Source organism: Mustelus asterias, chromosome 13 (genome assembly GCF_964213995.1).
Source record: "Mustelus asterias chromosome 13, sMusAst1.hap1.1, whole genome shotgun sequence".
Classification (NCBI taxonomy): domain Eukaryota; kingdom Metazoa; phylum Chordata; class Chondrichthyes; order Carcharhiniformes; family Triakidae; genus Mustelus; species Mustelus asterias.
In genome coordinates this window covers 94,818,086-94,831,282 of record NC_135813.1, presented here as the reverse complement: position 1 = coordinate 94,831,282, position 13,197 = coordinate 94,818,086, and the positions used below count along the sequence as shown (strand labels likewise).

Sequence of the window (13,197 nt, the reverse complement as noted above, 5' to 3'; positions counted from 1 at the left end):
TGTCAGGGGGATTAGTGGGGTAAATACATGGATAGGCATTACAGGGATAAGGCCTGGGTGGGATTGTTGTCGGTGCAGGCTCGATGGGCCAAATCGCCTCCTTGTGCACCGTAGGGCTTCTATGATTCTACGAGTGGATCACAACCAAGACAGGAAAGGAAGAGGATTAGAGTGGTGAAGGCAAAAACATGGTTGAAGAGAGGGATTTTGAGAAATTTTCTTAAGAAATAAAGAGGTGGCAAGGTGAAGAGAACTGGATCAGAGCTCCAGAAAGGAGGAGTAGGTGGTGGAATGCAAGTTGCAAAGTACAAAGAGGAACTCAATGTTGGAGAAGCAGACTTTGCATGTGGGGATTTAGGCCAAGAGGCGATCTTTAAGGGACAGTGGAGTAAGGCAACAGAGGGATTGAAAGTGAGAACCGGAATTTTGTCATCAACTCACGGGGGAATAGGGAGCCAGTGCTGCATAAAGGAGATGGGTGGTGGGAGTGCAGGACTCAGTGCAGGTGTGGATGCAAATTATAGTGTCCTGGATGAGTTGAAGCATGTAGAGGTGTGGGTTGGTGTTGGCTGGGGGCATTTAAGAGATCAATGGACAGGTAGAACCCTGAAGTGCTAATGCTATGGCCGAGAGTGAGAGACTTGAGGTGGAGGTAGTGAATGAGGCAGAAGTGAAACAGAGCAGTCATAATAGAGTGAGTGTGAAGGAGAAAACTGAACTTAGTGGTTACGAAATCATTTAACACCGACACTACAATTGTCATTTACACATAGCAGTGCTGAATGTACAGATAAACCAAGTAAGTTACAGTGTCAGGCCTCACATTATGTAAAGCTCTAAATATGAAAAAAAGACTAAGGGCGCAATCTTATGAAACAAATTCTGTGCCGAGCAAACGAGAAAACAGGAGAGAACGGCGCCGTTTTTTTCGGTGAACCGTGAGTCATAATCTTATGGCACTCAGTGCAAACAAAGAGCCTAGACACGATTCCTGCCAGTAGAGGGTGGGCGTAGCCTAAGCTCGCCAGTGAAACCGGCTGCAGTGCGCTGAAAGATCTCCTGCCAACCCCCCCCCGGGTGAGGTGAAATTCCAGCCATGGACTGAACTTTCAGCCCATCATGCAATCTTAACAGCTCACCATGCCAATCAGCCAGGGGGCAAGCCGGTAAGATCACGCCTGAAATTTTAGGCATAATTGGTTGCAAAACAAAAGAGACAGGGAAAAAGGCTCTCTAAAACCGACACTTTTCATGACAAAAATATACTTTTAGAATCATAGAAGCCCTACAGTGCAAAAAGAGGCCATTCGGCCCATCAAGTCTGCACCGACCACAATCCCACCCAGGCCCCACCCCCATATCCACCCACTAATCCCTCTAACCTACGCATCTCAGGACACTAAGGGGCAATTTTAGCATAGCCAATCAACCTAACCCGCACATCTTTGGACTGTGTGAGGAAACCGGAGCACCCGGAGAAAACCCACACAGACACGAGGAGAATGTGCAAACTCCACACAGACAGTGACCCAAGCTGGGAATCGAACCCAGGTCCCTGGAGCTGTGAAGCAGCAGTGCTAACCACTGTGCTACCGTGCCGCCGTCTTTTATAGCAACACAATTATTTGTCAAGTTGAGTTTATAAATCTGGGCGGAAATCATTGTAATTCATATCCACAGTGTTATCCTTTCTCTTGACCTCTAACAGTCACATGATCCATTTAGGTCCTTCAGTCACGAAATGGCAGTAACTTATATGGCTTTTTCCAAGACAATAATAAATATAAAAGTGTATTTTCTTCTGAAATGTCTTCCTTTAAAATGATTCTAAAAAACTAATGAAGTGTGAAAACCATCTGTAGGATGCTGCTGCAGTCATAATCCATGATTCTTCAGAAAACTTTGCGCAACAGCCTCAGTTGTGCCTGGTCGAAGTCACACAAGGATCTCCCTTTTCTCCTTGACACCAAGTGAAATATAGGTATCGTATTTTTTAATTCTACTTGTAAATATAAAGGATTAAGCTGAAAGAATTTTTACAATGTTTAATCGTCTCATATTATAGTGAAGTCTGTTGAAAAGTCTGTTGGGGCACGGTGGTTAGTCTTGCAGCCTCACAGTGCCAGGCACCCGGGTTCAATTCCGGCCGAGTGTCACTGTCTGTGTGGAGTTTGCACATTCTCCCCGTGTCTGCATGGGTTTCCTCCGGGTGCTCCGATTTCCTCCCACAGTCCAAAGATGTGCGGGTTAGTTTGATTGGCCAAGCTAAATTGACCCTTGTGTCAGAGGGACTGGCAGGGTAAATATGTGGGGTTATGGGAACAGGACCTGGGTGGGATCGTGGTCGGTGCAGACTCGAAGGACCAAGTGGCCTCCTTCTGCACTATAGGGATTCTATAAAAAGATCTTTTGAAAGTGGATATCAAAAAGGAAAAGGAAGCAGCAGCTCGAAGGGCAGTTAAAACAATTAACACAGGATGACAGATATTTCACTTTAAAATAACAATTCCCAGCTTGGGTCACTGTCTGTATGGAGATTGTATGTTCTCCTCATGTCTGCGTGGGTTTCCTCCGGGTGCTCTGGTTTCCTCCCACAGTCCAAAGATGTGTGGGATAGGTGAATTGGCCATGAATTGGCCCGGGATGCATAGGTTAGAGGGATTAGCGGGGTAAATATGTGGGGTTACGGGGCTAGGGCCTGGGTGGGATTGTGGCTGGTGCAGACTCGATGGGTTGAATGGCCTCCTTCTGCACTGTAGGGATTCTAAGTTTCTAAAAAGGAGGAACCTTATAGTCAAGAGATAGCCAGGCCCACTGCAACCACAAGCACCTCCTCTCCTACTGAGATAAATGGTACAGATGTGAATGTGACCACTACTTCTGAGAATGTTACAGAGCCTGAAATCTCAGTTGAAGGAAACAGATACACAAAGTCCATTGATTTTGGTCTCTGGGGCATCTTGACTGAGGATGATATTTCATTCTGGGCACGGAGAGTTCCTTCAAAAGTGTCAACATTGGAACGGCCCATTTGAGAAATCGAAGAGGTCATTCAAAAAACAAATGAGATATTGTTCAAAGGGCCTCTTACGGTCAACGAAAGCTAATGGTGAAAAATACAACCGAGAGTGGCTGGTATACTCTGCAACAGCCGGTTGTATTCATTGTTCTGTATTCAGATTCTTCTCAACATCATTGCCAGCACTGGCTAGTGATTGGTTCAATGATTGGAGAAACCATGTTGGAATTCAAATTCATGAGAACTCTGAGGATCATAGAAAAGTTTTCCTTACATATCTGATGAGGCAACGTGGGTTAATCTTGGATTAATATCTGAAGGAGCAGCTAAATAAAGGAGCAGGAGCACAGGGGGCATGTACTTGAAAGTATGAGTGCAGCAGAATGTGGACTAGATTTTAGGGCAGGCAATGAAAGGTTTGGCTTGCCAAACAAGGACAACTTTCTTGGTTTGACAGAACTCATTGCTAAATTTGATCCATTTCTTTCCAGCCATATAAAACATTATGGACGCGCTGGATCTGGGAAGCTTTCATACTTGCTGAAAGAATATATATGAACTCACTCAGCTTATGGCTGAAAAAGGAAGTGGATCGATTTTGGACAAATTGGGATACTTCAGTTCATCTGTTGACTCAACACCTGGGCCAGGATTCTCCCAAAAAAATTCTAATGCCGAATTTGTATAAAAACTGCAGTAAATCCCACTGGAATTTTTAACGGGATTTCCAAAATGAATCTCCCACACTCTGTGCATCACAGAGTGCCCTAGTGGGATTCATGATTCACGGGGCCCATTCCTGCTGGAGAGGCCGGCAGCATAGCGCTGAGTGGGCCACTGTCAGCACCGTGATCAGCACATGTGCAGTAGTCCTGCGCTGCCGGTCTCCTGATTGCTGGCCAGCCCCACAACCACCCTCATTGCTGACCTTGCCGACCCCACCGACCCCCAATCGCTGGCCTTCTGAACGTCTCAGGGTCAGCCTCGACACTCTCCACGCCCCCCCCCCCCCCCCGGCCCACCTCGATTACCCCCACCGGCAGTCACAATCTCCTAATCCCCCCTCATCCCCGACCTCCTGGGGGCACCTTCACTCCAGTGGGGTCGGGCCGCCAGCTCCCCATCAATGGGGAGCTGTTGTAAATCCTGCTGGAGTGAACCACTCCTGGTGAGGCGGGATGGGGAGAGGCTAGCGGGCCCAGAGACCTCAGTCCCGGGCCTGCTAATGATATTAAAATAGCAATTTCAAAACCAAATCAGCTCCGCGCTGATTTCCAACATGGCTGACAACACCAGAAATCCGGCAGCTGGAGATGCGCAGAGGCCGTGGCGCCCAGTGGACAGCCCACTAAACAGCCTCTGCTTGTATCTCCCGGCTGGCTGCAGGGGGCTGGAGAATCCTCCCCCCCACCCCATTCACATGTTGATAAACCAACTGTTATTGTAAGATACATGTCACCCGATGATGGTTTTCTCATTGAACGCGTTCTAACTTTCCCTGAATTAGAAAACCATAGAGGTGAAAATATAGCCCATATGGAGCTGGATTACTTAGACAATGTCTACAAAGTTGACCTCAGTAAGTGCAGAGGACAGTCATGTGACCATGTAGCTAACATGGCAGGAAGATATAATGGCATGCATCAAAACTTTCTGGAGAAAAATAAGTATTCTATATATATTCCATGTGCTGGATATTCACTCAAACTTGTTGGCCGTGCTGCAGTTGATTGCTGCCTAAATGCAGTCATATTTTTACTGTTATGCAACAAATATGCGCATTCTTCTCATCCTTGACTAAATGCTGGACAGTACTCAAATCATTTATGGGTCCTGATTCTATCATACCAACATATCTCTCTGACACTAGGTGGGAAGCAAATGCAAAGGCTACTTAAGCTGAGAGTGATGGTTCAATTATTAATGTTCTGACTCATCTTCATCCTGATGACAGTGAGAAAGGTGATGCAAGGACAGAAGCTGGCATTCTGCAGCAGACGATAGAGGGATCTGTGTTCACGTTAGGACTTTGGAATCATTTGTTAGATCAGTTCCACAAATCCAGCCAGGCCCTACAAGATCCATAGATAGCCCTTAGTACATGTGCAAAGCGTTACACGTCACTCTATCACCTCTCGAAAGAAACCAGAGAAAGTTTTAAAGAAATTGAATTCAAAACTAAACAAAGCACGCTTGATGGAGACCATAAGTGTGTGAATAAAAGGCGAAGAATGAGAAAAAAAAGTTGATGGTGATGCACCAAATGCTGATGAAATGCTTTCTCCAGGTTTCGAGTGAAATCCTTTATTCCTGTGGTGGACGCACTTGAAACCAACTTGGAAGAAAAGAACAATCATTGCAAAAAAAAAATCGCAAACAATTTTTCATTTTTGGTTTACATCGATTCCTTGGAAGAGCAGCTGTGTGAAGGAGCAAAGTTTCTGATGCAAAGTTATCCTGAAAATGTTGGTGTTAACCTCGTTGGAGAAATAAAGCACTTCCAAGCTTATATCAAGGAAAATTATTCAGGCAAAGGAACTTTATGCCACCAGGACCTGTGTGACTTTAGTGCACCTTTAAGAGTTTTCTTTTAAATCATGTTTTCCGTAGCTCTCATTGTGGCACCGGTTGTCTACTAGGAACACTTTTATTGCTCCTTAAGTGGCTTTACTTTGGGAATTCGTTTTATGACCCTGCATTGACAGGAGGTAGAATGTTTGCAGGTCAGTTGACAGGAAGTCTTTCATTTTCAGATCTGAGCTGCAGGTTTTAGTTTAGAAGGGAGTGGACATCAGACTGAAAGCAATGTCTCTCTCTCTCTCTCTCTCCTTCGTTTTGGGAAATTCTGCTGGTTTGCGGAATGCCTTCCTGGAGTAGAAAGTCTGCTGTTGGTGGCTTGAGTAGAGTCTCTCCCTGGTGTTCTGGGAAGCTGTTCTGACTTCAAACTTTTCTGAGTATTTCAAGAGGACTGCAGCATTCAACCATAGGACTCAATTCCAGTATCACGTGAGTATTAGTCTTTGCTGTGTTAAACCTGTGGAAGGGCTTTGTCTATGGGAAGTTTTGGTTTGATTGGAACATCTTAGAGATATTTGTTAAGGATTATACATTACTGTGGTTGTTTTGCTTTTGTTTGTAATTGATAAAACTTATTGCTAATTTTCTTTCCATACATGTTAACTATATTCTTAAATAAACTTTGTTTGAGAAAAGCTCCCTGGTGGGTCATTTGAATCATATCGGAGGTGAAACACTTCATGCTTATCCTAGCCAAATTCAAAGTGGAAAACTTCTGATCCAGGCCAGCTTCATAAAACACTTTGGAGTTTCTGACCTGAACCATAACATCAACCAAAGGAAAACCCACTGGCTTTCCCTCATGGAGAAGCAACATTGCAGCTCTTTCTGAGTCTAACGGTGAAAAGCTGCTCTGAAGAAAAGTCATTTTTGCAGTTAAAAAACATCAAGAATGAACTGCAGATACAGCAATGTTGCAAGAAAAGCTGTCTGCCCTGAGCATTTTGTGCTAGAAAATTACAAACTTCATAGCTTATCATTTCAGGACATCATCAATGACTTTGCTGCCCAAATATCAGGTAAGAAATGTTTTAAATTTTGTACAGGTTGTATTTCTGCTTCCATTTATTGTATGAATACTTTTAGTCTACAGTCACATGAGCAATTAAAGCAATTGCTAAGTATTTCATAACACAAATAGGCTTAATGCTTTATATTTACATATATGCATAGGCTCATTGCACCTCATCTATGTGGGTGGCACGGTAGCACAGTGGTTAGCGCTGCTGCTTCACAGCTCCAGGGACCTGGGTTCGATTCCTGGCATGGGTCACTGTCTGTGTGGAGTTTGCACATTCTCCTCGTGTCTGCGTGGGTTTCCTCCGGGTGCTCCGGTTTCCTCCCACAGTCCAAAGATGTGCGGGTTAGGTTGATTGGCCATGTTAAAATTGCCCCTTAGTGTCCTGAGATGCGTAGGTTAGAGGGATTAGTGGGTAAAATATGTAGGGATATGGGGGTAGGGCCTGGGTGGGATTGTGGTCGGTGCAGACTCGATGGGCCAAATGGCCTCTTTCTGTGCTGTAGGGATTCTATTCTATTCTATTCTATGTATATATTGAAATATAAAGCTTTAATATTTCTACTTTCATTGTTCTTTCTGTTAGACTAAGACACTGGAAGGGGTTTTCCAGCTGCGCTCGCCCCAAGACTGGAAAATCCCGCCTGAGGTCAATGGACATTTGCATGGTCCGCCCCCTGCCCGCTACAATTCCCGTGGCGAGCGGGACAGGAAAATTCTACCCACTATTTTTGGTTAATGCTATGGGGCCTCTTAAGCTTGACATAGCTTAAGGCCGCAGTGTGTCAAAACTCGGCCCTGTCACATCGCCTAAGGTTCTTATTATCTTGTGGCTCAGCCCTATTCTCTTCCATCTTATCCCTCCCTCTTGACAATGCAACGTGTTTTAGGGAATCTGAATTAAACTCTTGGTTTCTGAATCTTAGTTCAAGTTTTGGAATTCTCTCAGCAGAAAATCGGTTTTCAAAAAACTGTCAATCTAAAATTCCGATTAGTGCACAGTGCCCAGCTCTCCCAGCTTCTTTATTTATATCATGTACCATGTCTATGCATCCTCAGGATGTGGTAAAGCCACATTTATTGTTCATCCCTAGTTGCCCAGAGGCGATGGCATTGGGCCTTCCTCAGTTCCTGTAGTGGCTTCAGACAACTGTGTGGCTTGCTAGTCCACATCAGACAGCATCAGAATCATAGAATCCTACAGTGCAGAAGGAGGCCATTTGGCCCATCGAGTCAGCACTGACCACAATCCCACCCAGGCCCGATCTCCATAACCCCATACATTTACCTTAGCTAGTCCCCCTGACACTAATGGGCAATTTAGTATGGTCAATCCACCTAACCCGCATCTTTGGAGTGTGGGAGTAAACCAGAGCACCCAGAAGAAACCCACACAGACACGGGGAGAATGTGCAGACTCCACACAGACAGTCACCCAATCCGGGAATTGAGGCAGCAGTGCTAACCACTGTGCCACCATGCCGCACCAACCAAGTTTGTGCGGAACTAAAGTTAAACATAGTCCTGAGAGGTTTGCTTCTACAAAATGACACCAGTTAGACAGTTGCTTTTCTACGACAACCCAACGCTTTTACTGAACATTTTAAAAACTGAATTCAAATGCTGGGAGCTGCCATTGTCATTGCCAGGATTACCAGCCAAGTAACATAACCACCTCGCTATTGCACACACGGGAAATGGATAGCTTGACTCTAGAACTCTTACATGTAACAATACATTGACCTTACCTCAGGAGTATAAACATATGCGGCCTGAAAACCACCGGATATGAAAGCTCTGGCAATAAAGAGGAATGCTGTGAGGGCCAACCTGTAGAAAAGCACCAAGTAAAAAGTCATCCCCACCAGATTATGAGATAACTGATATGAATTAGAAACAACACACAATCATCCTTCTATTCATTCTGACTAAAATATTTCTTCTACATGTAGCCCTGTAGCTAGCGTGATACCTAACAGCATCATTGGAACCTCGTAACAATTCAGAGGAAGGGCGGACCCTAGTGCAGATCAGTGTTAGGAATATTAGAACCCCAAATGTTAGGTAGCCTAGAGTGCATTGAATTCAATACTGTCACAAGGACTAACTTTGTACAGTGAATTTCTGGTCTGTGAAATTTTATGTAAACATACCTTTTGTTACAAAAGCAAAGTGCAATGATCTGTGTCAGAAATGTTCACTCTCTGGAGGAAAATGTGAGGGGTTTGATTAGTAAGTTTGCGGAAGACACAAAGATTGGTGGAGTTGCTGATCGTGCCAGGGATTGTCAGAGGATACAACAGGATATAGATAGATTGGAGACGTTGGAGAAATGACAGATGGAGTTTAATCTGGACAAACGTGAGGTGATGAATTTTGGAGGATCAAATTTAGGTGTGAATTATACTGTCAATGGCAGAACCCTTAGGACATTAACTTAGAGGGATCTGGGCATGCAGATCCACAGTTCCCTAAAAGTGGCAACACAGGTGGCCAAGATGATTAAGAAAGCATATGGCGTGCTTGCCTTCATCAGCTGGGGCATTGAGTACAAGAGTTGGGAAATCATGTTGCAGCTATATAAAACCTGGGTTCGGCCACATTTGGAATATCGCATGCAGTTTTGGTCACCACAATACCAGAAGGACCTGGAAGTTTTGGAGAGAGTGCAGCGAAGTTCCACGAGGATGTTGCCTGGTCTCGAGGGTGTCGGCTATGAGGAGAGGTTGAATAAACTAGGATTGTTTTCACTGGAAAAATGGAGGCTGAGGGGAGACCTGATAGAGGTCTACAAAATTATGAGAGGCATGGACAGGGTGGACGTTCAGAGGCTTTTCCTAAGGGTGGAAGTGTCAATTACAAGGGGGCACAGGTTCAAGGTGAGAGGGGGAAAGTTTAAGGGAGATTTGCGGTGGAGGTTTTTCACGCAGAGAGTGGTGGGTGCCTGGAACGAGCTGCCAGAACAAAGAACAAGAACAAAGAACAATACAGCACAGGAACAGGCCCTTCGGCCCTCCAAGCCCGCGCCGCTCCCCGGTCCAGGATTGAATCCTGAATCCAGGATCCCCGCCCAATTTTCCAGCCTATCTACATACCAATATCCTATCCACCGAGCTGTCCCCCACAGCTACGATGCTTTGTTCATTACAACCTATTAACTCACCCCCACCCCCCCCTTTTAGACCATGTGATCTCCAGGGAGAGGCGAAAACCCAGAGTGAAAAACCCCAGGGCCAATATGGGGAAAAAAAAATCTGGGAAATTCCTCTCCGACCCCCTGAGGCGATCGAAACGAGTCCAGGAGATCACAATGGCCCTGATCGGAAAATGCTTCCCAACCCTAGTCATTTCCACTTCCACGAGAAACAAGGAACAATTAGCCCGCGCCGCTCCCTGGTCCAAACTAGACCACTCTTTTGTATCCCTCCATTCCCACTCCGTTCATATAGCTGTCTAGATAAGTCTTAAACGTTCCCAGTGTGTCCGCCTCCACCACCTTGCCCGGCAACACATTCCAGGCCCCCACGACCCTCTGTGTGAAATATGTCCTTCTGATATCTGTGTTAAACCTCCCCCCCTTCACCTTGAACCTATGACCCCTCGTGAACGTCACCACCGACCCAGAGGAGGTGGTGGAAGCAGGCACATTAGCAAGATTTGAGATGCATCTGGATGGGTACATGAATAGGGAGGGAATAGAGGGATATGGACCGAGTAAGGGCAGAAGGGTTTTCTTTAGTTTAGCTAGGGCATCATGATCGGCACGGGCTTGGAGGGCCGAAGGGCCTGTTCCTGTGCTGTACTTTCCTTTGTTCTTTTTTCTTTAAATTTAGCAACAACAGAAAAAGCTGTACACTAATGCTTTCCTTCAAACTCAGCTTGTGTCTGCCAAGGGTATTTAGAGTCAGATAACGCCAGTGAGCTCTGTCAAAGATGGTTGGAGCCATTTGAGGCAATAATTTTGCACATTAAAGCGCACGAGTGGACCTTTCAGGATGTTGCTCAAGATTGTAGGCTAACATTTGGGCCGGAGCTTTCCGGCTGTGCATGCTGGCGGGATCATCCGGTCATACCGACGGCACAGCCCCGGTGCAGGTTTCACGGTAGCGAGGGGTGCATTCACCGTTGACAACGGCAGGACCAGAAGATCGCATCACTGACCAATGGCGGGCTGCCTCCCACCAGCGCAAAACATGCGGCAAGTTGCACAGTAAATTCCGCCCTTTGAGTGCAATTTGTAAAGTTTACCTTGCAGTGTAAACAGAACAGTAAGTTGCTAGTCATTGTAAAAGAAGAAATCTACTAACGTAAGAGCCATGTCCCCAACCTCCTCCATGTAGCCAGCCCGGCTGGCAAGTATCCTCAGGCCAGAGCTGCTTATTGTGGTGTACACTAAATGGTGGATCAAATTGCTGGATCCTTACTGAAGGATGGATAGCCTTGCCTCGGAGGGAATGCGTTTAAACTTCACCAGATTAATCCTGGGATTGTCCAGTGAGAGATTGGGGGAGACTGGGCCTGGGTTCTCTGGACAAATATAGAAAACTCTTACAGGATGGTTCCCCCGGTTGGGGAGGGTCTAGAGCCAGGGGACACAGTCCATTGAGTGTCTTTAAGACAGAGATAGATAGGTTCTTGATTAATAAGGGGATCGGGGGTTATGGGGAAAAGGCAGGAGAATGGGGTGAGAAAAATATCAGCCATGATTGAATGGCGGAGCAGAGTCGATGGGCCGAGTGGCCTAATTCTGCTCCTATGTCTTATGGTCTTATTTCGGACTGAGATGAGGAGGAATTTCTTCACTGAGGGTGCTGAATCTTTGGAATTCTCTATCCCAATGGAGGCGCGGTCCTTTAATATGTTCAAGAGAAAGAGCGATAGATTTCTAGATGTTAAAGATACCAAGGGATGTGGGGATAGTGTACAGTACTGGCCAACGGTGTACAGTTCTGGTCACCTTATTATAGAAAGGATATTATTAAACCAGAAAGAGTGCAGAAGAGATTTACTAGGATGCTACCGGAACTTGATGGTTTGAGTTATAAGGAAAGGCTGGATAGAATGAACTTTTTTCTCTGGAGCATAGAACTCTGAGGAGTGATCTTATAGAGGTCTATAAAATAATGAGGGGCATAGATCAGCTAGATAGTCAATATCTTTTCCCAAAGTTAGGGGAGTCTAAAACTAGAGGCCATAGGTTTAAGGTGAGAGGGGAGAGATACAAAAGTGTCCAGAGGGGCAATGTTTTCACACAGAGGGTGGTGAGTGTCTGGAACAAGCTGCCAGAGGTAGTAGTAGAGGCGGGTACAATTTTGTCTTTTAAAAAGCATTTAGACAGTTACATGGGTAAGAAGGGTATAGAGGGATATGGGTCAAATGTGGGCAATTGGGACTAGCTTAGTGGTTAATAAAGGAGTGGCATGGACAAGTTGGGTTGAAGGGCCTGTTTCCATGCTGTAAATCTCTATAACGTAAGTGTCACATGGTAAAAATATTATACCCTTTACTGATATCAAAAGGTATAATATTTATAATTCTATTTATCCCCCTCCTTACTTACTTAAGTAACTTGGTCCCTTTTCAAAACCTCTTATTCCCTATTATTCATAATACAAATATCCCTTCCCTTCCTCAGATATTTTTGTGATTTCCCCCTAAGGTGCGTTTCAGTGTTTCTTTGAACACATATATATAACTATTCAGGGAGATTTTCCCATTATCAAGTCACCAGTGACCAATCCCTCAACCTGAGGCCACTTGCCACAGTCTGAAATTGACCATGATTCTGACTCCAACATTAAACCCGCTCAGCAACACAGAAAATGTCATTCAAAACAACACTCCAATTCTTTACTTAATGGGGAAAAGAAATATTTCACTTTTTTTGCCATTTGTGCCATGCTTTTCAGCAATGAGTGAATAGGCGTGACTCAGGTAAATCTCAAAGACTGAACGCCAGCTACTGGGGCAACCGTCTGCTATTCTTCAAGGGCCAATCATTTTTCTGACCTTACAATGGACTCAGATTAGCCTCTAACCTGAGGATGGGCGTTTTCAGAGCAGCCCTTGTGGTCTGAATAACAGATTGCGAGTTACGTGGTGTAAAAGCTCTACCTTGGTAAAACTACGTATCATAAGGTTTATTGTTAGCAATAATGTGGGAAATCTGCTCGTGTTGATAAAATAAACCAAGGAGGGTAAAAAGAGATAAGAATCATACCTCCCAACACATATGAATAACAGCAGAGCGAAAAATGAAAAGATAAGGAAAGACAAAGCCATCGTCTTCTTACGCCCAATCCGATCAATAATCCATAATGTCACTAAAACACCTGCAGAAAAATCAACATGCCCGCATGAATGATGAATCCAGATGTTGTGACCCAGGTGGCATGAGCCTCTGCATGATTTTTTTTAAAATTGCTCTTTCTTTAGATTATCTTGTGACTGTGAATTCAACCAGCGGTACAATCGTGGGGCACCCCAGCAAAGGCTGTCTTCATATCTCTCGCCATCTTTTTCTCATACTCTAATTTTCCCTCCTTTTTAATCTTTTGATCTTTCTTTGGGCAGAATATAAAAT

General features: G+C 44.9%; 1 protein-coding gene across 1 annotated transcript in view; it reads right to left on the bottom strand.

Annotated features, from left to right (window-relative positions):
* Nucleotides 1-13,197, bottom strand: part of svopa (SV2 related protein a) — a 41,096-nt gene that overhangs the window by 2,445 nt on the left and 25,454 nt on the right. The window contains exons 13-14 of the mRNA XM_078226113.1: nt 12,835-12,946; nt 8,363-8,444 (exon numbers count right to left, since the gene is read on the bottom strand). Of these exons, the coding sequence (XP_078082239.1) occupies nt 8,363-8,444; nt 12,835-12,946 (194 nt within the window). The remainder of the gene's footprint in view (nt 1-8,362; nt 8,445-12,834; nt 12,947-13,197) is intronic.